We start from the raw sequence: 27,373 nt of genomic DNA, 5'->3' as shown, positions 1-27,373 counted from the left end.
CTGCCCTAGCTGGTTTGGCTCAGTGGATGGAGCGTCGGCCTGCGGACTGAGGGGTCCCAGGTTTGATTCTGGTCAGGGGCACATGCCCGCGTTGCAGGCTCGATCCCCAGTGTGGGGCATGCAGGAGGCAGCCAATCAATGATTCTCTCTCATCACTGATGTTTCTATCTCTCTCTTCCTCTCCCTTCATCTCTGAAAAAGAAATTTTTTAAAATAAATAAATAAATAAAAAGAAAAAGATAACTCTTCCAACAGTGCAAAGCACCCCTCAACATGCTATATCAGAATATCAGAGAGATCAACTGAAAGTTTTGTTTGGGTCAGGTGAAAACTTGTCTTAGAATAATTCAAAGAGCAGTTAATGTTGTTGAAAAATATCCTCAATTTTCTATTGAGAGGGTAGACTAGGATGAGCTATTCAAATTGTACCCATCCAAAATTAATCAAATAGATAGACCTTGGTTATGAGGTCTCTTCTGGTTTATCAGTCCTGGTTTATCTGTCCTGGGATGGGGCCATTTCTACATAATTTCTTTTGTATAAAGAAGAAACTCCAAGTGAAGTTTTAGTGCTTCTTCTTCTCCATCTCCAACTTGCCCAGGGAAATCCTCGGTATGCCACATCCATTAATTTATTGAGTCCCTCTCTGAGCAAGAAAGGAAAGCATTTCTTTTCCTTTGTTTAAAAAATTGATTTCAGAGAGGAAGGGAGAGGGAGAGAGAGATAGAAACATCAATGATGAGAGAGAATCATCATCGATTGGTTGCCTCCTGCATGCACTCCACTGGGGATCGAGCCCATAACCCGGGCATGTGCCCCCAATCGGAATTGAACCTGGGACCCCTCAGTCCACAGGCCGACGCCTCTATCCACTGAGCCAAACTGGCTAGGGAGGAAAGCATTTCTTTATCTAAATAAAACAGGGACAGTGTACTGTTGACAATATTTTAGGAAGGCCATTTCAATCCTCCTTGAACACATGAAAATGATGCAACATTCCTCCAGCAAGAGAAAATAGCAACAATTTCATTTTGTTGGTTTGATTTGTTCTATCCTAAGAACATACCCAAACCATCCATCTGTCTCCTGAGCACTAACATTCAATTTGTTAAAATTCATGGTAATAATGAAATGCAACACTGGGGCCTAGCACATTAGTTGAACAAATAAGAGTGACAAGCACGGCATATGTTGCAGAGACCAGTGGCTAAATCCTCTAAGCTAAAGGAATTTTGTTGTCATTTGGTAGGAACTCTTAGGAGCTTATACCATGATTTATTGTTTTATAAAGTGTGGGGATCCACAAAAACATAAAATAAAACCAGTTTTCAACTATCATTCTCAATCAACTAAACACAAACAAAGCCAGCACCTGTGAAGAGCTAGCTGCAGCAGCTATTTCTGAGCTGTCTTCCAGAAGACTAATGCTTTGTAAATAATCTTTCTCTGAAACTCAAAGTTCTTAAGAGACACTGAGAATCATTTAAATAAATGTGACGTGTTGAGTAACTAGAAATTAATAAGGCCTTCGGAAGCCTCAGGATATGTAAGATTTTCCAGCTGATACTCAAATATAGAACTACCTGAAATTTCTTTTATACAAAGCAACAGGTCGTTACAGCTAACAGAAATGCTTACAGATACTTATCAAAAGACATGTACGTGAATGTTCACAGCAACAGTATTTTTTATAATCTGTAATTGAAAATTCTTCAAATGCCCCCAAAGAGTAGAATGAATAAGGACATTGTGATATAGTTGCATAACATTATACCATACAATGAGAATGAATGATCTACAACTATCTGCAACAATATAAATGAATCTTACAAATTGTTAGTCAAATGAAGCCAGACACAAAGACATATATAGCATTCCATTCCATTTATATAAAATACATAAAGTGGCAAAGCTAATATATGCCCCATGAAGACAGTGGTACCCTTTTTGAGGAGTGATTGGAAGAGAATGTAAGTAGGGATTTGGGGTGCTAGCCATGATGCATTTCTTCATATGTATGCTAGAGTGATTTCAGTTTGTGAAAATTCATTGAACTACAATGTGCAAACATATATGTGTGTATGTACTTATACAACACAAATAAAAATAGCAGGCCTACTAGTATATCTACAAAGTCCCTTCTATTCCACATTTGTTCACTTGTTTCTATTAAAGTAACTACTATGTCTTTTTTTTTTACTAGAAATCTTCAAACCTGTATGTTTTTCTTTCTCCTCGTCTATGTTCTTATAATAGCTGCCTATTTCTATCCATCAAACTCCATTTCTCCTTTCAATAATGGACTTTCATGTTTTATTTCAGGTAGCCTGATAAATCTTCCAGTTTAGTAATTGTTCTCCTTTAGTATGGACTTCTAAGATTCTAGCATTTAAAAAGATGAAAACACTTCTTTACATACTTTAAACTTCCTAATAAGGCAATGCAGACATCAAACTCTGACATATTTTATAGCATTTAGTGTAACTCTCTGATTTCAATTACAATGTCTATTGTTCCATGTCCTCCAAAAATTTAAACTTCATAGGGCAACCTTTCACAGGGGTCGCCTAAGACCATCCTGCATATCAGATATTTACATTACAATTCATAACAGTAGCAACATTACAGTTATGAAGTAGCAACGAAAATAATTTTATGGTTGGGTCACAACATGAGGAACTGTATTTAAAGGGCCAGAAGGTTGAGAACCACTGCCATAGGGCCTCATATGTATAGAGCTCGCTTATGTACAGCTTGCTTCTAAGACACAATATATCTTAATAACAATGACAAAGATGCTAATTCACCTTCTAATTGCCTATAGTTTCCTTTCCCTTAAAATGAAGAATTTGTTATTAATCATCTTTATTTCTATACTACTGCTATTACCAATGTTATCATTATTAAAATACAGTTATTAGGTACTCATTTATGCCAGACACTGTTGTAAGCAATTTGCACATACTATCTCATTTACTCTTTACAATCTTGTAAAAGAGGAGTTGTTGTCCTCATTTTCCAGATGAAGAAACTGAAGTTCAGCAATAATAAATAACTTGCTCAAGATAAAAGAACATGGCTTGATTTAAACCCAGGTATTCTACCATCATAGCCCAAGCTTGCACCAGTTTGCACTCCAGTAAGTTTATACTTAAACACTAATCATTAGCTCCATTACTTTTTCTAGTAGAGGCATTGTCAGCAGATCTGACATTCCCTTTCTTTCTTTGTATTTATTTCCTTTTAAAAAATGTGTATTCACATAAAAATTTCCCCAGTATAAGAGATAAAGACTTGCTCTATATCTACTCTAAGAGAGTAACTGTCATTACCCATCACGATTTTGTTTCTCTAGTATCTAGGAATGTGAGGTCATTCTCTTTACAAAGTGCCAATACCAAGCATGCCTTCTGTTCATCTGCAGCTCAGGAGTTGTCTTCTCTACTGATGGTCTATTGGACTCTTTGATGCAAGTCTCCAGTGACTCAAATATAATTTACAGAGAAATGGGAGTGTACAAATCATACAAGCAAAAAAAGAATTATTGATGCCATAAACTATGCACACAGCTCCATGTATTACTAGAGAGATGAAATGATGAAAAATATACCTTTTTCATAAGCCCACATCAAACATGTCTGCTCATCTTTTTCACCACTAGACCTGCTGGGATCACAGGCTACTAGATTCATATCAGCTCCATTATCCAGTAAGAACTGAACGAGGCGAATGTGACCATGGTAGCAAGCAGAGTGCAATCCTATAATAGAATAGAATGAAAGTGCAAAAGGAAAAAAGAGGAAAACAATCCCAATTTTCAAAAGACAGTCATTACCACATAATAGATTTGTTGCCAGAGATACAAAGGAAGAAATTACTTCTTTGATAACGAATTAATTCCATTATTGAGAAAATAAGATATACTTTAGGCAAAAGAAGTGTACTATTCTAGTTGATCTTCTGTATAGACTGCCTTTTTGTTTAGCACAATTCCTAGTATTTCTATATCCATTGTAATTACCAAGAACAAAGGTAGGCATCTTTTTACATATCAAAGAACAAAGACCCAATCAAGTATTTTTCTCGATCAGCCAACCAAGGAGAGAGCAGTGTGGTTAGTCTGTTCTTGGTGCAGGGCACAAGGAATTCACTGACTGGAGATACTTTAGCACAACAGTGAAACTACTCAAACATGGTGCTTTTTGTTATCACCATGCACCATCAAATCTAAATGATGTAATTGATAAAATATCCCTCCCCACTGGGGTGGACCACTCCCACTGTCCCCTTTCTTCTTGAGCATACTGTTTTTCTTGACAGTTTTGGATATGCCTCATGAACTAGTGACGATCTCACCACAGCCTTACCTGTGTGCCCATCTCTTCCTTGATCTTCTTGAGCATACTGTTTTTCTTGACAGTTTTGGATCTAGTGACGATCTCACCACAGCCTTACCTGTGTGTCCATCTCTTCCTTGGTGGTTGATGCTTACAACATTTTGATCAAGAAGAAATTTAACCAGGTCAATGTTCTTGCCATAGGTACAAGCACTGCAAAAAATATACCATAAAAAAAAATAAAAAGCCCTTGTTGTAGGCTGAATTGCATGCCCCTCAAATTAATATGCTGACACTCCAACATACAAAACCTCAAAATGTGACCATATCTAAAGAGATACAATTTAAATAGGTAAATAAGTTAAAAATTGAACCATTCGAGTGGGTCCTAACCTAATATGATTGGTATCCTAATAAGAAGGGGAGATTCATACACAGTTACAAAAACAGAAGACAACCATGTGATGGCACAGGAGGAAAGTGGCCATCTGCAAGGCAAGGAGAGAGACTTCAGGAGAAACCAAACCCTCTGATGCCTCGATCTGGACTTCCAGCTTCTAGAACTGTGAGAAAATAAACATCTGGTTTTCAAGCAACAGAGTCTGTGGCATTTTGTTATGGCCGCCCTAGAAAATAAATACAGCCTCAATTTACCCAGGCTACTCCAGATGCTGGGGTGTTTATAGGAGTACCTCTGCTTACCTTGATACCTTACAACAGAATTCTTTTAAGAAGAGAAGAAATCTTGTCATCTTAATGTTCCTACTGCACCAACACAAGGCTGGTTCTTAATTAATCTTTCTTGAATAATTCATTGAGTGAATAAAAAGCTACCATCTCACTGCAATAGACTTTACCAGCATTGATTAGTTGCATTATAAATAGTTCCCATAAGACTATATGTCTGTGTATACATATGTGTGTATGTTTATATATACATATGAAAACAATAACAGAAATAAATATATTGAGTGCTTGCTATATACAAAGCACTGTGATTTGTACATAAAATAATTCAGAATTGAGTAAATTTCTCATGTAAAAGGGAAGTTTACTTTATGCTTAAAATTACTAGAATAAAAACATCATGTTATTTTTAATTGCCACAGGCTTGCACAAAAATAAAACAACTGAACATACTTTTAACGCAACTTCACTAATCTTGTCAATCCTCTAAGCAATTCTCTGGAAGTGACAATCATCTTCTGATTAGAGTTGGTTCCAATTTATGTGCACTGAATAGCAAAATGATTTGAAAACTAGCCTGAGGTATCAGCCTTAACAAGCATGACCTACGGGAAAAGGGAACACCAGGAACCTGTACATATCATTCTGCTAATTGTCCCCTTCAGTGACAGATCCTACTGATCCATTTCGACTGAAGGTGGGATCCGAAAAGTTCTTGAATATGTTCTGTTACAGAGGGTATAGAAAACAGACAAAATATTTTGGTACTAGAACATGAAGATATATAAAAATAGTACAGGATTTTAGGCAGGTATTTATTACATGATTTTCTAGCCATAAGAATTTCTGGCAAGTTACTTAGCTTTTCTAAGCCTCTATTTTTCTCATCTGTAAAAGAGGGGTAATCCAACTTTGTAAAATGGTTATGAGGTTTAAATAAGATAATAGACACAAATAATCCGGCATATAATCACTCCATAAGTGGTAGTTTTCTTTGCCTCCCTTTTCGAGGAACTCTTGGTTGCTAAGAAAAATCTGGAAATCCAGTGGAATTTGACAGATTGATACCTAATGCAGAAGCAAAAGCTTAACTTTAGTGCAGTATGAAAAAGGGCCTCTTCATTTAATTATTTACCACTGTAATAGAAACACTACGCAAATATAGAGTCCCAGGCTTATTTTGTTTATTTTTTAGAGGTTACAAACTGGCCAAGACATCTGAAATGTGCAGGTAACTTATCTTATATTCAAGTTTTACTAAATTAAAATTACTCTTTTTATTTTTATAGCCAAACTAGAGGCCCAGTGCATGAAATTCATGCACTGGTAGGGTCCCTAGTGGCTGCCGATTGCTGGCTGGGGCCTCCCACCCTTGCCCCGCCCTCTGGTCAAACTCCTGGACAACTCCCGATAGAGTGGACAATTTGCATACTACACTTTTATTATATAGGATAGTCACCTGCTAAAAATGAAGGTTTTAAATCTGTTCCTTATGGACACTTTAGGAAGTTATAGCTCTGAGTTATTAGCTACCTTTCCCTGTCCTCTCTCCTCCTCTCCCTCCCTTCTTTCCTTCTTTGTTGCAACTTTTCCAAATCCAGCTGCTCCTTCAGAATGCTTTTCTAGAGCAAAAAGCATATTGTAAAGGACTCTCATAGATGGCTAGAAAAGAGCTAATGCCTTCCTAGGTCTCTCACTGGCCACCCTGACTAAGCTTTTATAGCTGACAGATGGATGTCTTAGATAGGGAGATACATTTGCACATAAGGTTTATGTGCTTAGTAAAAAAGTGTCACATTTAATGCTAATGAATTCCAGTAATGAGATTCTTGTAGGAGGAGGACGATGGGCACTGCCCCTTTTGGCAGCTTTCTGTGGAGTGAAGTGGAAACGAAACAATATGCTTACAGATGTTGATATGCCTGTTGCCTTGGCAACATCAGTCCCTGTCTTTGGGGCTGCTGCCAGGAATGCAGCATCTGGCACAGGCCCCATCTGTTGTACTAGCTGCAGCATCTGCCTCTACCTTATCTTCTGTGCTTGTAGTTTGGGATCCTTGTCTCGCCCACCCTCTGCTCTCCCTCTCTGATTGCAACATCTGCCATTATTTGTTCTTGCTGTATGTACACAACTGCAGGTGCCATAGGGTGTCCCCTAAGTATAGTGGCTATTGTATTTAAATATTCATTTACCTGTGAAAAGCTGTCTCACTGAAGATGTTTTCCTTAGTCAGACTTTCTGTTCCTGATATTTGGATGATTTCCTTGGCGACTTCAAATTTGCCATTGTAGCATGCCCTAGGGTTAAAGAACATGTTCTGATCACAGTAAATAGGTACATGCCAAATACCTGGAGGACCTATAGAATTATACATAATACTCACAGGTGCAAAGGGGTGTCTCCATAGATATTAACAACGTGAGGCTGGACTTCTGAATCACTCTGGAGCAGGAACTTCACTATATCATGGTGTCCAAAGCGAGAGCAGAAATGAAGTGGGACGTGGTCTTCATTGTCCTGAGCATTCACTGTCATCAACGAGAGAAAAAGGTATGTCACCTGGAAGCCCTTGTTCCTTAGCCTTCTCATGGGTAGTGTCAGGGATTTTTCCTAAGTGCCTGAGAGACTCCTAGAAATTGCCAATTAATGATAATAATAAAGGAAATTAAGTGCAACCAATTTAAAAAGTTATAATTATATTCTATTGCCTATTACCACATTAAGCAGGCTTTCTTCTAGTTCCCATAAATTCTATGGAACTCATCTAATCAAATCTACCTTGCACAATGGAATAGTTCAGGAAACTAATATGCACCTAAAAGGTGCTCATGGCTTTAATTCCACAAGTATCTCCTTTCAAATTGATTTTCTCCTCCTCTAGAGGATGTTAAAAATTACAGCTCCTGGCCAGAGCACCATTTCTGAGATTTGGGTTTAACAAGTTAGGGAGGGGCCTAGCTCTCTGCATGTTTACAACACTGTTTGGGAGGTTCAGATGTACCCTTAACTGAGAATGTTCACATTATGGTATACAGAGCAGGTATGATAAAAACGAATGAGCTTTAGAGTGAGGCAGACCTCATTAATCCCATTACCATAGACAGTTACTTAACATTCAATTGCTCACTCAGTAGTGGGCATTTGTCCTTCTCTCCGGCCCACCCAGCCTTATAACCTATTCTGACATTTGGTGAATTCCCTGTACTAAAAGAGGCCAAAACCATGTTCTATCATAGAAGCTGAAAATATTTCCAAGTTTCCTTTGCAGCGAGGGAACAGGACTGGCAGAGGGTGACCATATATTCTGGTTTAGGCCTATTAGTCTAGCATAATGTTTCATAGTGACTGTTTCACTCTCAATAGTGCCCTTGGACACTTATCTATAGGCTCTTCCAACCAACACCTTGTATGAGACTCTGACATTGGAGCTGATGACACGAACAAAGCAGAGCCGAAGCTATCTGGGCAATGCAGCACTGGTGGAGCAGCGCCAGCCAGTTTCCAGCAGGAGTGATCCAGCCCCAGACTCAGTGCCCTGCATTGCTGGTGCCAGAATCGCAAGTGGTGCTGTGTGTACCAAGCAGGGTGGCCGTGTATCTTCATAGGACTAGTTGTGGAGTGTGATTTGGGATATCGTTCTTCACTATGAGGATTCCGGACCTCGCTTTCCAACCCTGTCTTGGGGAAGGTTCTGCACTCTGCTTGATATCCTTAACATATTCCTTTTATAAATTAGCAAAAGTTAGTTTCCAGTGCTTGCAGATGAGAAGACCCAACTGATACCTATTCATTCCTCAACAAGTATGAAATGATCACTAGGCACCAGCACTGTGCCAGGTGTCAGATGTATTGATTTCTTCTCAGTAGCAATAGATGTAATAACACAATTGTTGCAGGGATGCTGAAAGGATTCAAGGAGAGCATAGTTGGAAAGCTTCTAGCATGATGCCTATCACATATTAGGCACTTAATAAAAATGTCTTCTCTCCCTTTTTACTAATTTCCCTCCTAGACATTTGCTAAGTGCTAAGACCAATAAGCTATAAATGCATAGAGTCGATACCCTCATATAACTTAAAAGCTGGTTGGATAGTCAAGAATTACAGGACTAAAATAATAATAACAACACCAATTCTGGATTAGCTTTAGCACAATTTTTAAAACTAAAATAACTAAATCAACTGGTCTACAGCCATTTAAAAAATATGTACAGAGTGCTTTATTCAAGATAGAAAATAATAGTCCTTAACAAACCCAATTAATCCTCATATATATACAAATTGTTCATAGAACCAAAAGAATCAAAGGGGAAAAATTTAATGATGAATGACAGGGGGAAAAAAAGGGAAGAAAATAGTTAATTTAAAAATGTGCAAGTACTAGTTCATTGCTACTGTACTGTTATTATAATCATCATTTGAAATGTAATGAACATGAATTTAGGCCTTGTAGCTGCTATATTTTTAGATAATTACTCTCATTTTATTTTCCTGCAAGATATTAAGCCACAGGGAAATTCTTTAGCAAAATCACTGAACTCCTCCTCCCGAAGCTGTTACTGAAAAATAAATCTTTGATTCTTTTCTATTAATGAGTGACTCAGAAGGGTGCCCTTCCTTCAGAAGAGTGTTTCTAGTTGTTTTGATTATCTTCCTTTTTATGATACTTTTCCTTTGTTCACATCCTGTTGGAAGCCAGGGACAGTCAATACTGTGAGTCGATGCCTGAGGACAGTAGGGAATCCAGAGCATCTGGAGGTCACATAAGAGTTCTTGAGGTCCAGAGGGGACATTGTAAAGCAGAATGAAGCACAATCTTCTATTAATTCATAATTTTCCTTTGGCCATCCCTGGCCCCACCCAACATTATTCTTCTATAGTTGAATTGAAGAGACTTCAAAGTAGATTATCCACTTGGTGAATTACCTGTAATGGCCTAGATATTGTTCCCATCAAAGAATATATAGCCCTAATTGGTTTGGCTCAGTGGATAGAGCATCGGCCTGCAGACTCAAGGGTCCCAGGTTCGATTCCGGTCAAGGGCATGTACCTTGGTTGCGGGCACATCCCCAGTTGGGGATGTGCAGGAGGCAGCTGATCGATGTTTCCCTCTCATCGATGTTTCTAACTCTCTATCCCTCTCCCTTCCTCTCTGTAAAAAATCAATAAAATATATTTTAAAAAAAGAATATATAAATGTCAACCAAAGGGACAAGTCAGGAGAAATCTGGATCTGGTACAGAGCTTAGATGTATACACTTATATTTATGCTTCAGTCATTGTGATTTACTTAGTTTTGTCTTGGACCAATTTGCAAGGACAAGAAAAGTATATGTTATATTACCTTCTCTGAGGAAATTGGATATATGAATGATATTCTATTTTCTCTCACTTAACATCTTATTGAAATATTTAAAGTAAAATTTCAAGCAAAGCAATATTTGTGAATCATTAGTATTTGAAAAATATTTAGTGTCTACTCCTCCACTTTTAAGAGAATATGTATTCATTAATGTCTTTTGAAAGAAAGATTGGATAAAGGGATAGGTGAATGGATGTTATTACTTGCTTATGTCTGTTTATTGATCTTAAAGATAAAACAAAAAATTTCATATTAACCAGCAATATTAGCACATACTATTAGCTCTCTAAAGCAATTCCCACGTGTGTCTTAGATTTTCAATAATAAATCTGTGTAATATTTCTGACAAGGTATACTTTAAAGAATAAATACTTCCTCTTATTGACCATGTCCTAGAAATTTTATGACTTTCTACAATATTCAGTTTCATGTTAAAAGAACTATAGATTTTAACAGTCAGAGGATAACAAATTTAAACATCCTGAATTTTAAAGATTGTGACGAACGTATCACCATTTTCTTCTTAGGGAGTTCAACAATATTTTGACCTTTTCAATCTCATTCAATAAGCATTACATTTATCCCTTTTCATTGCCCTGAGAGATATAAGAAAAAAGATGGAGACTTAAAAGATACATGACTGAGTACGTCAGTCTCCCAGACATGTTGAACTGAAGAGGGTACTTTCAGAATTGCATTTTGGCTAATTTTGTAACCCAAATTTATTTTCATTTGTGACATTCTGTTACCAAGGAAACATACTGAAAATATCAGATTTCAAATTGTGCTCCTTTTGGGGTAATTCATTTATTCTTCCTCCTATGTCCATTTATGATAGGCAAGATCCTGTGGTAAGTAAATAGATCAACTGGAGGTTTAGCTACATTTTGGAATCAGTGAACTAGCTAATAATAAATGTGTAATGTCCGTCCCCATAACAGATCTTCTGGTTTATTCTTTGCAATTGGTTGAAGTGCAAAAGGGACTTAAATATCAAGTGTGTATTAAAAGATAATCTAAAAAATATATTTAAAAATCTGAGTCATGCTGTCTCTCGAGTTGTTAAATGATTGAGTAGGAGGCATGTAGAGCTTGTGTCAATCAGAAAGAAAGTGCTTATAATTATATCACATGAGGCTGGGATGTAGGGGGAATTCAGGTGCAATACACATTTCAATACCTTTTGTAGAAGAGTCCTTTGATCCTGGAGACATGCTGATCATAAATGACACTCATTTTGACACCACCGAGCTTTGGAGTTACGAAGATGAGTAAAAAGCAGTTTGGCATTGACAATAAAAGGGGGAAAGTGAGCAGTTCCTGGCTCCTTGGAAGAGTGAGGCGGTTTCAAAAAACACAATTATGTGTTCAGTGGTTCACAGAGGTGTACCCCTGCCTATTCTAAGCTAACAGAATCCCAGAGACTACTTAACAAGCTCCAGGGACAGCCTGCCCTGCGTCCGGGCGGCACCGGTTGTTTATGCTAATGCTATAAAGATGCCTAAGTTATCGCACACTGGCTCATAGAAAATGACACAAACTAGGTTTCTTAAATTTTACAAAATAAAATGGCTCTGTTTCCAACATGGAAACTGGAAACTGCCTTAGCCTCTCCTCATAGTTGTCTCTGGGAGCCTTTGTGTTTTCCTTATGAGTAAATGAAAACTTTGGTTAGCTTTATTAGCTGAATATCAGTCTCAATTTGGGACCAAGGAACGGGAAGTTCTAGAGCTTTGACAACCTTGTCCTTTTATAAATGTGCATCGTTTCTGCTGCAAAGGCCAGCAGCTCTTACAGCTGGGCTTTTAATTAGGTCTCTTGGGGGTCAGTGAAAGAATGTTGGATTTGCCTGAGAGAATTTAATGACAAGATGTAACTCTGAGGGAATCTGTGTCAAAGTAAAGTTTATGAGGAAGAGAAAAAGAAAGAGAAGGGAAATTTTTTTCATGCTCTACTTTCAATCAATTTTCCAAAAACTCAATTTAAAAAATATAAAGTTGCAGGAAATTCTATTCTATTAACTGCATCTAAAATCTTTAGGTCATTTTCTAAAGCTATTTCCCCAAAAATTTATCACACTCTAATTTCATTTCCACTTAAAATAATAGTAATATCAAATATTAGGGTAGATATAGGGAACTCTCATATATTGATATGAGAGTGAAAAGGGATACTGACACTTTAGAAAACTCTCTGAAATTTCTTCAAACGTTAAACATGTGCATACCTTCTGATTTGGAAATTTCACTCATAAATATATGTGTGTATACATATATACACATACACATATACATGTTGTACACTAATTTAATGTTGTTTACATGTTGAAACTAATATAATATTGTATATCCACTATAATTGAAAAATAACAACTATTTTAAATTCCAAACTATAATTCATGCAACAATATAGATGAAAGTCAAAATCATAATGTTGATCAAAAGAAGGTGGTCACAAAATCATTAACTGCCAGAACAGAAAAATAACTAACCTATGGCAACAGAAGTCAAAATATTGATTACTTTTGGTGGTGAAAGCTATTTACTCAGAAGGAGGCACAAGGGAAATTTCCAGAGCTCAACCTTCCAGATGAAAATATTCTATAACTTGACATGGCTGGTTTTTACATGGGTGTATGCGTAAGTAAATAGTCAGTTAAGTCAATATTCACTTAAGATTTAAGAATTTTTCTGTATATAAACTTGATCCCAATAAAAGAAAAAGATTAGTGAATAACAACAAATAGGAATCATTTATCTAGGACAACCCCACTACTTTTAACTGCAGCACCTAATATATTAAGAATTGAGCTAAAATGTATAAAGAAGAATGAACACATAGATTTACTTAATATTTTAAGTATAATAAATTATGGCTTACAGAACAAATTATTGCATAAGGACAGAATTAATCTTCTTTAAGATATTTTCCAGTAAATAAGAGGGCAAAGGTCTTTTAAACATATAATCTTACCATCTGCTTTGCTGCTTTCTTCCATTAAGAGTTTTGCAATATTAAAGAATCCTTTTGCAGCTGCTAGGTGCAGGGGCCGATCTCCAACTTCACCACTTACATTTACATCAGCACCAAATTTCAAAAGGAGGCGGGTTATCTAAAGGATCCATTCATTTGAAATTAGTATCAAAAGTCAAAAAATCATGCAAAGCTTTTGGAAATATGGAAGAAGACATATTATTTAGGCCGTCTCTTAAGTTATTTTTACCTGAAAATAGAAAATCCTAACTCAGCTGGCCTAAAAATAAAGAATTTATTATTATAGCACCTAACAAGATGTTTAGGGCAGGGTCTTCATTGTATATAAACAATCCTCTCTGAATTCACCCATAATTTACTGAAAAAATTTTTGGAAAGTCTTCTGGCTAGAGCTAGTAGTGTTCCCTTGATTCTTGATTTTCACAGCACCTCCATTCATAGGTCACTCATGGTCATCTTACTAATGGACTTCTGGGTCCTTTTCTGGATTTTTTGTAAATGACAGATAGCTGCCCTAGCCCTGGGAATCTTCCCCAGTATGCTGAGATCACATCCAAAGGGATGGAGAGAGATGAAGTATTTAACAATTTAGGAGTCGGCCAGAGGCTGTTTCAGGTAATTGGGATTCATTAGAATTATTTACATATTCACTTAGGAATTTTCCAAATAATTTCTCTAAACCTGACGTTGCCTCCTTCCCTGAGAATTTTAGCAGTCACCACAGTGACCCCCAGAAGTAAGTTATTTAATATGACAGTTATGGGAGGACCCCTCATTTGTCCTGACCACTGAGGTATAAGCGTAACAGTGAATTTAAGCTCTAAAACTATTTCAACTTTCTATATGGCATCAAATAAACATGTATTGGGTAGAAACCTCTCAGGAATATGGTACATATTTGAAAGAAAGTCCACGCAAAAATATTAGCTAGCTGAGTGGGATGTGGTGAAACTTCCTATTGAGTGTAGTGGGTAAGCAACAAAGGTTCTAAAATTTAGACTTTTTTTATTAGCTATGTCACCTTAAATAAATTATTCCATTTTTGAAACATCAGTTTCTTCATTGCTAAGATAAGAATAATAATAGTTCTATCTCATAGAGTTGTTTTGAAAATTAAATGACGTATTACTTATAAAGCACTTAGAAAAGTGCCTATTAATAAACATTGGCAGAAGTGAGAGCACCAATGTGAAACATGTATACTTTGTCCCTTTGTTGGCTAATGGGTAGACCGATATTTAATTCAGGAGAAATAAGAGCAATAGAAGTTTAATCTCAAGAACCTTGCACTCCTAAGCAGATATTTCCACTTACACAGACTCCATAAATTCTGATTATGTGACTTTATAATGGACAGATTTAAACTATCTTCAAAATCGATTGTCTATTAAGCAGTATTATTATATACCTAGGAAATATTGCTCTTGGTACAAAACATCTACTCTTCTACTTAAAAATAAGTAAATAAACAAATGGCAAGGAACATGGCACATCAGGCACATTTATATATTGAATGGGCCATTCTCCCGTCAGCATATTTTAGCAAATGACGGTAGCATCCATAAATTACTTATGTGCTGTCTTTGCATACAGAAAGCGAGTCCTTTATCGTAAAAGGACCATCCACATTTTAGCATAATTGTATAAGTCTGTGACTATATATTCAGGGGAAGTAAACAAATTTAGCTCTACACCAAACATGCATAAAAGCTCTTTAGAGTTCTGCTGGGTGATGAGGTTAATATCCAAAGAGAACGACTCTACAGATAACATGTGTTGTGTATATGCTGCCTGTGCCTGAAGTCAGAAAAGTTTGGGATTTTTTCATCTCCTGTGCTTTTGGACCCTGTACTTTCAAAAGCATTTTCAGTGCCCAGCTCTCCAGTGCACTCAGGTGCCCTATGTACAGCACATCAATGAAATGAGCAGTCTTCCCTGGCTATAGTCACACTTCACAGGTCTGAGAGTGTCCAAGCACATGCCAGCTAGAATAGAAAATAAGGGCAGAATGACTAGAACAGCACAGGGACAGAAGCAAGTTTGATTTTCAACTTGGGATCCTCAGGCAATACAGTGGAATGACCTCTACAACGGTAAAAAGGTATCACCCTACTCTAAAATGGAGTCAGATTAGTGATCTAGAATATACAATGAGGAAGAGTGAAAGTGGGATGTCAAAAGATTGCAGAAGTTTTGATTTCCCAATTATGTTTGTACTTCCATTTTATTTGATTCTATTTAGTTCTTTGAGTATGGCTAAAGGGCAGTGTTTGAAAGCAATGTGTAAAATTTTTGTCTTTTTTAAAATCTTTACTGTTGAAAGTATTACAGATGTCCCCTTTTCCCCCCACTTATCCCTTTTAGTCTGCACCCACCCCTTGCCCCAGGCCTTCACCACATTTTCAATATGCTAAGGTTGAAGATCAATGGACTTTGGTGGTAGAGCACTTGTCCTTGGATTCTAACTTGATCACTAGACGAACTGCCTGGACTTCATGATTTGGTTCAATGGTATAACAGGAATAGCAAGAGGCTCTTTGGTACGCCAGAATGAATATGGGCTTTGGGATAAGACAGGCCTGAATACCTATTCCAGGTTTTCTATTATTAGCTGCATAACTCTGGCATGCTCCCTGACCTGAGTGGGCTCCATGTGCAGCATTCATAAGAAGGGGGAAATGGCAGCTAAGTTCAGGGTTGTGGCTAAATTTTTTTAAAAATCCACATAAAGGTCTCAACACAGTGCCTGTCCTATAGTATGAACTCACTTACATCTTAAGTTCATAAGGTTGACGTGAAGGTCAAATAAAATTATGTATTAAATGAATGTACATTGTAAACTTTAAGTCATTCTAGACATATCACTTTATTACAGAATATCAAGTGTTATAAATATGTGCTTGTTATATAATTGTGTTTAAAGGAAATTATATATTTAAAGCACTGTGATTGTTTTTTAGTTTATCTAGGTTATTCCAGTGTCAGTTTCCCATTGTCATGATAGCAAATTACCACACTTATGGGATTAAAACAACCCAGGATGCCGAACCGGTTTGGCTCAGTGGATAGAGCATCGGCCTGCGGACTCAGGGGTCCCAGGTTTGATTCCGGTCAAGGGCATGTACCTTGGTTGCGGGCACATCCCCACTGAGGGGCGTGCAGGAGGCAGCTGATATATCTCTCTCATCGATGTTTCTGGCTCTCTATCCCTCTCCCTTCTTCTCTGTAAAAAATCAATAAAATATATTTTAAAAAAACAAACAAACAAAAAAAACAACCCAGGTTTATTCTCTCATAGTTCTAGAGGTCAGCTGTCTAAATTCAAGGTTGCATTCTCTCTGGAGGCTTTCACTTCCTTGCTTTTGCAGCTTCTGTTGGCTGCCTGGCTTCCTCAGCTTGCGGCCCATCCTGCATTACTGTAACCTCTTGCTTCCATTGTCACATCTCCTGTTAGTCACTCTGACTTCCTACTTCCATGTGATTATAGCAGGACCATCCAGATAGTCCAGGATAATCTCTTATCTCAAGGTCCTCATCTTGATCACACTTGCAAAGTGCCTTTGAAGGTTACATTCACAGGTTCTGGAAACTAGAACATATTTCAGGCGATGTTTTTCAGCTTTCCATATCCCATGACAATAGAAAAAGGGAAACACAATTTCTGAATAATCTATTTTTTTCAGAGAACTGCTGGAAAGGATTTTGTGATTTGTTTTACTGATATCATCATTGGCATCAACACAGTGACATTTATTAAGCATTTGCCAGACACTTTAATAGTTCGTCATAACAGCAACCCTCTGAGGTAGATTCTGTTAATATTTTTCTCATTCTAGATGAAGAAACTGAAGATCACATGGTATTAAAGCTAGGAATTTATCAAACTCAGGCTGACTGTGGCTGTACACCTACCAATGTGCTCTTAGCCTCCCTTGTTTACTAAAATAACCAGTAAAAATGATTAACTCAGCAACTGCAATGCTTCTAATGATCTACAATTTCCTCAAGGACGCAGCTAATAAGAATATGGAAAAATAATTCAAAGGATACCTTAAATATCTTTTCTTTGAAGCTAGGACAGTTCAATGAAAGCCTAAAGCGCTCAGGTGGTCCCCCAGCCTTAGGAAATACTTACCTGTTCATGCCCATAGTATGCTGCAATGTGCAATGGGGTGAAGAAAACCGCATCCTGAACATTGACATTAGCTCCATGCTGCAGCAGCACATCAACAGCCTGGAAAAGAAAGAGAACTCAGGAGCTTTATTTGGGGAATCTGCCCATGGAAGTTCATTTTACAACCACCATACATTCTTCTTCAGGAATCTTGAAACACATTTTTCTTCTAACTCACTTCTCCAAAACCTCCAAAGGCTTGTTTTTGCCTAGAAAATAAAGACCAAACCCTTTATACGGCATTCAAGGTCCTCTCAATCTGATGGTGTCTTATTTAGTTATTTTCCATTTCTCGCCTTCATAAACCCAATTGTATAATCAAACTGTATTTGTTTTCTGCTCCTTCTGAGTCTTTGTTCATATTACTTCCTCAGCCAGGAATTCTCTTCTGTCCAATCTACAGATGTTTACACTCAAGCTAAATGCCATCTCCTCTAAAATTTCTTTGATTTCCCTTGCTTCCTCCCAACTGACTTGTCTTTCTCTCAAATCTCATAGAACTTTTTTCAAGCCATTTAGAAAATTTTAAGAATTTATATAATGCCTTATCACCCTTACTAAAGAGAAAGTGCTTTAATCATTCACTAAGCATTTATTAAATAAATGAATGAATGAATGAACAAATGAATGAATGAGCAAGTGAAAAACACTACCAGTATCTGTTGCTAAGGTGTCTTTATAAAAAGCTATAGGTCACCAACAAACCTTCAGGTTTCTTCTATTCCCAAGACCCATTTCTAACTCTCTCTTCTCTGAAAAAATAATTGGAATAATTTTCTTAAGATGTGTTCATTTTAATTGTGGATTTTCCTAATGCACTGTTTATTCTTCAGTTGGCCAAATAATATACATTTGGGAAATTTAAAAATTCTATTAGACTGAAAAGACAAATTAGGAAGATGGGATCTAAGTGCTCAATGGACTTACCCTCTAACACAGGGGTGGGCAACCTTTTCGTGAGTGCGTGCCAAAACCAGCAAAATCTCTGACTCAAAATTCTTCTGCGTGCCAACCCTAATTTTTTGAGAACATGTTATGCCTACTTGATATCAGTATATGATGATGAAAAATACATTTATTTTTTAATGTATACATGTACACTGATAGTCCGACAGAAAACTTTATGACTCCGTTTGATATTATCAGTGGGACTTTTGCTGCTGCATCACTGATGACAGAGATTTTACATCAGGTTTATATTTTGTGACCTTCAGAGATATGCACGAGCTACTACTTTCATCCGTCAGGCTACTCCTATTACGAGACTTAACAAAATTCATCACTGAGAACAAAGATTCACAAGCGTATGTGGATGAAACCAAAACACTGGTCGGATCTAGGAAGGCAGGGAGAGTTAAGGCAGAGGCATAGAAATTGCTCTTCCCCTCTCTCGTCAATCCATGTCTATGGTCTTTAAGATAACTTGTTATGTAAAATTATTTATTTATCTAAGATGCACCTACACTGAATTTATCTGAAAAATAAAAAAGTCGATATTAAGAAAAAAATTGTAAATGGAAGATTATAAGAGAGGATTTCGCATGCCAGCAAAAGTTACTGGCGTGCCATGTTTGGCACGCGTGCCAGGGGTTGCCCACCCCTGCTCTAACACGTTTTCTGTTTCTATAAACAAACTGCTTCCTAAGTCAAGTTTCCTTGCCTATTAGAATGACAGCTCCACAGAACTAGAGGAGACCATGGACATTATTTGTCAAACCCCTATGTTTTAAAGAGGAAGAAACTGAGCATCCAAGGAATTAGGAAATTTCTCAAACTCATGGAGCAAGTCACTGCCAACAAGGAAGTGAATCTTTAGTCACTTGCCTCAAGCTTTGTTTCTGAGTGTTCCACAGTTTTAAATAGCTCATTTATGCCCTCGCCAGTTTGGCTCAGTGGATAGAGGGTTGGCCTGCAGACTAAAGGGTCCCAGGTTCGATTCTGGGCTTAATCCCTGGTGGGTGGTGTGCAGGGAGGCAGCCAATCAATGGTTCTCTCTCATCATTGATGTTTCTCTCTCTCTCCTCTCCCTTCCTCTCTGAAATCAATAAAATATATTTTTTAAAAAATAGCTCATTCATTAATCATATATTTATGCCTGTATCAAACAAAATTTATTGAGCTAAAATTGTTTTTTTACACAATTATCCTCATAGATTATTCAATCCCCAGGATAGTATTAGAACTGATTACTATTGCCAAAGAAGGGATAAGGAATTCTTGTTGGATAATCTAAAATTTCTGGTGGGTCCCAAAATATAAGCAGGTGTCTACACTTCTATACATTTTCAGGGTAATGTTTTTGCTGATATTTGGATATTGGTGACTAATGATTAATAGAATACACAATGTGTAAAGTGAATTGTTTTTCTATTACAAATTAAGACCACAGTTAACATTTATTGAGGACATATTATGTGTCAGACCCTGAACTAAGTGCATAAATAGTACCTGGAGTATCCTTTAACTGTTCTACCCCCCAAATACAGAAAGACAGGTGCTGCTATTTCATTCTAAAGGTGAAGAAACTGAGCCTTGTGAAGACTAGGTAACTTATGAGGTCATATAGCAGTAAGGGCCAGAACTGGGATTCAAATCTAGGTCTATTTGACTTCAAAGTTTCTTTTCATCAAGCCCCTCCTGTGACCTTGATCTCATTAACACTAACCTTTAAGTAGATGAACTGACTCAGATAAGAGGAAGCATTCTGTCAGTTAGAAGCACTATAGATTCAGCTCGAAAATGAATGCCAGAGCCTTTTGTATCAAGCGCTTGTATCTTAGACTTCACATGCCTGTAAATTCAATCTCAGGAACCTTTAAAAGAGGTCACTAACGATCAAGGTAAATGAAGCTTTTTATAAATTCTCTTATTTTAAATATAGCATAAAATAGACAGCATGGTATTTTATTGCAAAAAAGAATCTCTAATGTTAACATTATAGCGCCAATTTCTTAGGCAGGGTTCCAGAACTAACTTTCATTCTAATGGATAACAGCTCTTAGGCTTCAATAAATAGTCCAAAGCAATTTTTTTTCTTTCTAAATTTGTACTTATTCAGTCATTCAGAAAGTTAATCTTTAGCTGAATGTTTATTAATTATGAAGTGTTGACTTTCTGAGAAACTGTCAAAATGTAAGCTTTAATGAAACCATATAGTCATTATTGTATGCTTTACTGAGTTTATTTTAAAATGTAAGGAAATATTTAACCATTGAGAGTAATGCATATTGGAGTTATTTGAATAATTTCATGTTACTTATGAGTAGAATGCATTTATTGATTTTTATAATTTTTGGAATCATTATGGGCATCTCCCAGAAATCTTATGGGAATATAATATAACTAGAGGCCCATTGCATGAAGATTCACGCAATAGGCCTTCCTTCCCCTGGCTGCCGGCACCAGTTTTCCTCCGGCACCCAGGATCCAGGCCTTTGGTCCGGCCGCAGCGGAGAAGCCAAGCCTCGAGGCTAGGCTTCTCCGTTCTGGCCACAGCAGTGAGGCTAGGCTTCTCCGCTCCGGCTGCTGCGAGGCTTGGCTTCTCCGCTCTGGCCGCAGCAGAGAAGCCAAGCCTTTCAGTCTTCAGTTGTCTTCAATCTTTGCTCAGGCCGGAGCCTTCAGTCTTTGCTCGGCACCTGCATATGCAAATTAACTCACCATCTTTGTTGGGTTAATTTGCATACTCATCCTGATTGGCTGGCTGGTGTAGCGGAGTGATGACCAATTTACATATTTCTCTTTTATTAGTGTAGATGTGATGTACAAATATACCTATCATGTGATTAAGACAAATGCACTCATATTAACACTTAGGTTGGAAAATGTATATATAAAATAATTTTATTCATGCTTCCCTTACCTTAAAAAGTTAAAGGAAGTTTCCAGAACCTTAAAAAGTTGGTAAATAAACTTCACTGTCTACTATATGAAACCACATAAAGTTACAGACTGAATCTCCTTTATTTGCCATTATGCTAAGTATGTGGTAGACATTCAAATAACTATTGAATTGGACTGTATTTCTAGTAAAAAAAAAAATGGAATGTATATCTACCATTAGTCATAAGGGAATTTAATCATTAAAAATTAGGAATTAATTATGTGGTAGAAATTTTAAATAATACAATTCAACAGATGTATATTGATCATCTACTTTACATTAACCTTTAGCAAACCCCAACTGGCAGGACCTGTGATTGGAATCTTAAAATAAATGAGCTCATTAAGATTTCTGTAGGGCATAAAATTCCTGTTGCCTTACAATTTTTAAGAAAGTACATAGTTTTTATTTTTGTTCCTCAAAAACAAGATTGTTACCATCAAAAATAGCTAGTTATTAATATTAGTAATAGGAAGAAAGCAAAGGGGAGGCCAGACATTATAAACATGGTCATCTGGGAGATTCATCAAGAAGCTGCAACTTCATGCTCCACAGGGAACCACCAGTCCATTCCCTGCAAATCACTGGGGGAAGGGAATGGATGCATGTGCAGTAAATTCAGGGTCACATAGGAAGGTGCTTACTTGCCTGTCAGTCTAGCCTGGGGAACCATGGATTGGCTGCGGGGGGCGGAGGGGCATGGAACCAATGCAAGCATATAAAATTCTGAAGGATTCATTAGTAAAACTCCCAGTCAAAATCTGCAAGTCTTTTTCTTGATGTTTAGGCTCTTGTTTCTCACTTGCTCAGTACCTGCACTAATCTGCCATGTAGTTCTAGAAGTTGCAAAGCCCATGGCCATGTGGACCCCACAGGCAATAGACTACAGCTGGGAACACAAGCTAATCTAGCCAGATGCTGAACTGGACTGGACTTTAATATGGAGTGAAAAACTCTGGATAATGGCTTTGATCTTAGCCCTACTGACGACAAAATGGGACGTTTTCCATGGCCAGATGGAGGGAGATGGGACATTGGAGGGAAACTCCCGCAATGTTTCATCATCAATATAGCTTTCCACAATATCTCATATTCCCATGGCACTCCAAGAGCTCCATTTCCACCAATAACAGGTGGGGACACCGAGGAACCTCACTGATAGCAAAACTACTAGCAAAATTGTAATCTAGAAACAATTCTTATCACAGAAAGGCTATATATATATTTGATTTCAGAGAGGAAGGGAGATAGAAACATCAATGATGAGAGAGAATCATTGATCAGCTTTCTCCTGCAAACCCTGCACTGAAGATCGAGCCCACAACCTTAGCATGTGCCCTGACTAGGAATCAAACCATGATCTACTGGTTCATAGGTCGATGCTCAACCACTGAACAATACCAGCAGGGTCAGACAGGCTATCTTAATAATCTTTAAACTCCTTAAGGAAATGAACTGTATAATGGTTATATTTGTATAACTAACACATATATCAGTATTATTATTAAGAATCAAGATTCAAATATAGGTTAGTAATTTGGTACCTTTTACTGATGGAAAGATAAGCACCATAAAATACCTCCCATGAAGTGGTGGTTTTATGAGCACAGAAATTGGATCAGAGCTCTTTATTTTGAGAGTAGGGCAATTACTACATAAACTACCCTTTATGGATAATTTTATTTACTAGTTGACTCCCAAAAAGATCAAAGTGGAGTCCCTTTGAGTTCCAGGTTGTAACTTCAACACTTATTGTATATCCTGCTCCTCTTCCTAGAAAGCCTCCCTTCTCTTTGTCTGTCAGCCACACACCCAGTCTGAAGGCCATGCTCAGTTCCCATGTTCTCCATGAGAGCCTTCTGCAAATACTTTACCATATTGAGCATTTCTTTCTCTGAATGCTTATATTACTTATCTTTACACTTTAATTATTCCATTCCCTGCAAATCACTGGGGGAAGGGAATGGATGCATGTGCAGTAAATTCAGGGTCACATAGGAAGGTGCTTACTTGCCTGTCAGTCTAGCCTGGGGAACCATGGATTGGCTGCGGGGGGCGGAGGGGCATGGAACCAATGCAAGCATATAAAATTCTGAAGGATTCATTAGTAAAACTCCCAGTCAAAATCTGCAAGTCTTTTTCTTGATGTTTAGGCTCTTGTTTCTCACTTGCTCAGTACCTGCACTAATCTGCCATGTAGTTCTAGAAGTTGCAAAGCCCATGGCCATGTGGACCCCACAGGCAATAGACTACAGCTTGGAACACAAGCTAATCTAGCCAGATGCTGAACTGGACTGGACTTTAATATGGAGTGAAAAACTCTGGATAATGGCTTTGATCTTAGCCCTACTGACGACAAAATGGGACGTTTTCCATGGCCAGATGGAGGGAGATGGGACATTGGAGGGAAACTCCCGCAATGTTTCATCATCAATATAGCTTTCCACAATATCTCATATTCCCATGGCACTCCAAGAGCTCCATTTCCACCAATAACAGGTGGGGACACCGAGGAACCTCACTGATAGCAAAACTACTAGCAAAATTGTAATCTAGAAACAATTCTTATCACAGAAAGGCTATATATATATTTGATTTCAGAGAGGAAGGGAGATAGAAACATCAATGATGAGAGAGAATCATTGATCAGCTTTCTCCTGCAAACCCTGCACTGAAGATCGAGCCCACAACCTTAGCATGTGCCCTGACTAGGAATCAAACCATGACCTACTGGTTCATAGGTCGATGCTCAACCACTGAACAATACCAGCAGGGTCAGAAAGGCTATCTTAATAATCTTTAAACTCCTTAAGGAAATGAACTGTATAATGGTTATATTTGTATAACTAACGCATATATCAGTATTATTATTATTATTATTAAGAATCAAGATTCAAATATAGGTTAGTAATTTGGTACCTTTTACTGATGGAAAGATAAGCACCATAAAATATCTCCCATGAAGTGATGGTTTTATGAGCACAGAAAATGGATCAGAGCTCTATATTTTGACAGTAGGGGAATTACTACATAAACTACCCTTTATAGATATTTTTATTTAATAGTTGACTCCCAAAAAGATCCAAGTGGAGTCCCTTTGAGTTCCAGGTTGCAATTTCAACACTTATTGTACATCCTGCTCCTCTTCCTGGAAAGCATCCCTTCTCTTTCTCTGTCAGCCACACACCCAGTCTGAAGGCCACGCTCAGTTCCCATGTTCTCCATGAGAGCCTTCTGCAAACACTTTACCATACTGAGCATTTCTTTCTCTGAATGCTAATATTACTTATCTTTACACTTTAATTATTCCATTAATTATCACTGGGGGTAAATCACTATTATATACAATTTTAAACTTTTTCCTTTCACATTCTAAAATTTTCTCAATGAAGTATAAGAAGCTTTGACTCCAGGTTAAATAATTTTTTACCGGAGGCACTGAAATTTAATCCTCCTAACTGAAATAGCCAGAAGTTATTATTTAAAATTTCAGGGATTCTAAAAGTAATATTTGTAAGCGTAAAGACCCCCACTGTTCTTTTTGCTGAATTTTTTTTTTCTACAGTATGACTTTAGCTTTTTTTGATTTGGTCCCATGTAGCTCCCCCTCTATACTTCATTTTATGAAAGTCATTGTAATTGATGAAGAAGGATAAAAAAATGACCATATCAAGAGAAACTAAATGTCCCAAGAAAGAGAAAATAAAATAAATTATCAACGAAGTAAAATGGCAATCAATCTTAATAAAAAATTGCCAAAATTAAATACAGTGTCTTATGCCTAGTGAACTTAAATAAGTATATATACTTTGAAATTTAATTTTTCTTTGCTTTCAGGGCTATCTCATTCCCTATTACTTCTTTGGAGTCTTCCTCATATTTGTGCCTATACCATTGTTTTCCTTAGTGGAAAATCTGTATTGGCAAAGTTTTAGAGGAAAATGTTTTCTAAAATGTATGCCTCATGAATCCAAAATGATCCCAAAGACATTAATATGCAACTTGCTTTAGATTTGATATTTTCCAGTTCTAACATTCAATAACCAGTTTTCAATTATGTCCCTTCAAACTATTGCTGTCTTGCCTAATCTTTACCATTTTCTTTTAAGAGTAATATACACTTTCTGTCTCCTTTTCCTCACCACCTATTCATTCTCCAGCTCACCTCAATCTGGCTTCAGACTTCACCACTTCAGGGAAATGTCTCTGAAAAATGACATCAAAAGCCTCCTAATAGCCCATTCCAATGGACACTTCTTAGTCTTTTCCTTATGTTAGTATTTCTCTAGCATCTGTTCCTATTTGTCTGTTCCTTAATATTCTGTTTTTTCTTAGATTGACTGACATCATGTTCTTTGCGTTTGCTCTCTACCTCCATAGGGGTGCCTCTTTCTCTGTTTATCTCTTAAGTGTTTATGTTGCGCTTTCCACACTGACACTTGTGTTTCCTTTTGATCCCCATCGTCTGCTTAAATTCCCTTGTATTTAAGTTACTTCATGCAAAGCACTTAGCACAATGCTTGGTACATAATAGTAAGTGTTCAGTAAGTGGAAGCTCTGAGATATCTTGAGCTATACATTTTCTGACTATTACTGCTACTACTATTTTGATAGCACACATGTGTGCATGCACATACACACATGCACACACTTGCCTCTCCAGCTGCATGTGTTTTCCCAGATTTCCTCCAACACAGGGCCTATCTTCTTTGGCAATTGATAATCCTCTTATGTATTTTCACTATTTCCCAATCACCTTTACCCTAGGTTGATATAGTCCCCTGCATTAACCTCATCTTTACTACTTGCCTTTTTGATTCTTATAAAGATGAATAAGACATTAGAAAGCAAAAGGAACAAATATTTCTTGAATGTGTGCTATGAGAATATCTAAATAAGCACATATTTCTCATTTAATGCTCACAATCATCTTATGGAATTGTTATCAATAACCACATTTTGAAAATAAGAACAATAAAGTTCCAAATTATTCCAAACAATAAAGTTCCTGTAAGGATATGGAACTTTTTTAAAAAAAATCTGACATAGCTCTAATTAAATATTTGAATACAGTCATTACAAAAATATTCAGCTAATGTTATAAGTGAAAAATTCTGTAACTACAAGATAGAGCATTCTCACCTAACATTTGTAATAATGTCAAAAGAAATACTTATTAAATCTAAAAATGCTACCATCTGAAATTCTTTCTAAGTAATATAAACCTTTGATACAAATGGATAAGCAATCATTGGTATCTTTAATTGGCACAGCTTTTGATAGTCATTTAGAAACTTGAAAATTATTTTCACATCTTGATTAAGGGAGTGGCCCCAACTGAAACAGCTTGTGGTGTCTGATAAGAATGCGATGAATGGCCAAGGGGAATTGGAAGAAACTTGCTCTTGCAAGTAATTAATTTGAGAAACAGAAACTTTAGATGATGTTCTTACTTCCTAAATTCATAAAGGAGAGAAAGTTTTATCTTCACACTCATCTACCTTTATAGGCTTCCTCTTCTACAGTCATCATGTGTTGATAACTTCTTATCTACCCTCCATCACCAGATCTCCCATATGCTGAGTCACCTGATTCTACCATCTTAATAACTCTAAAATACATTCTCTCTCTCCAGGCCACTACCACTACCTTAACTCATTTTACCATTATCTCTCTTTTCTTAATTTACTGCAGAACCTGTTACATGATTACCTTGCTTCCATTCTTGCTCCCTCCACAATCCATTTGCTATATTATTACTAGAAGGATCTTTTTAAGATGCAAATCAGAACATACTTTACTCCTACTTAAAATCTCTCTGTGAGTTCCTATAAACTAAAATTTTAGAAAGAATGCTAAATTTTTAATAGTATAAAAGACTCTTCCAGATCCATAATGTACAACTCCTACTTAGAAAAAGTTTTAACTTCATTTTTTTTT

The 27,373-nt window shown here is 37.0% G+C and overlaps 1 protein-coding gene across 1 annotated transcript in view; it reads right to left on the bottom strand.

The window, feature by feature from the left end:
- The window catches only part of LOC102250129 (serine/threonine-protein kinase TNNI3K), a 317,621-nt gene that overhangs the window by 188,564 nt on the left and 101,684 nt on the right, over positions 1-27,373 (bottom strand). Inside the window, exons 7-12 of the mRNA XM_005871916.2 lie at positions 17,515-17,613; positions 13,359-13,497; positions 7,408-7,552; positions 7,217-7,321; positions 4,456-4,550; positions 3,611-3,760 (exon numbers count right to left, since the gene is read on the bottom strand). Of these exons, the coding sequence (XP_005871978.1) occupies positions 3,611-3,760; positions 4,456-4,550; positions 7,217-7,321; positions 7,408-7,552; positions 13,359-13,497; positions 17,515-17,613 (733 nt within the window). The remainder of the gene's footprint in view (positions 1-3,610; positions 3,761-4,455; positions 4,551-7,216; positions 7,322-7,407; positions 7,553-13,358; positions 13,498-17,514; positions 17,614-27,373) is intronic.

Source organism: Myotis brandtii, unplaced genomic scaffold, assembly GCF_000412655.1.
Source record: "Myotis brandtii unplaced genomic scaffold, ASM41265v1 scaffold36, whole genome shotgun sequence".
In the NCBI taxonomy this organism is placed as follows: domain Eukaryota; kingdom Metazoa; phylum Chordata; class Mammalia; order Chiroptera; family Vespertilionidae; genus Myotis; species Myotis brandtii.
This window is presented reverse-complemented; position numbering and strand designations above follow the sequence as displayed.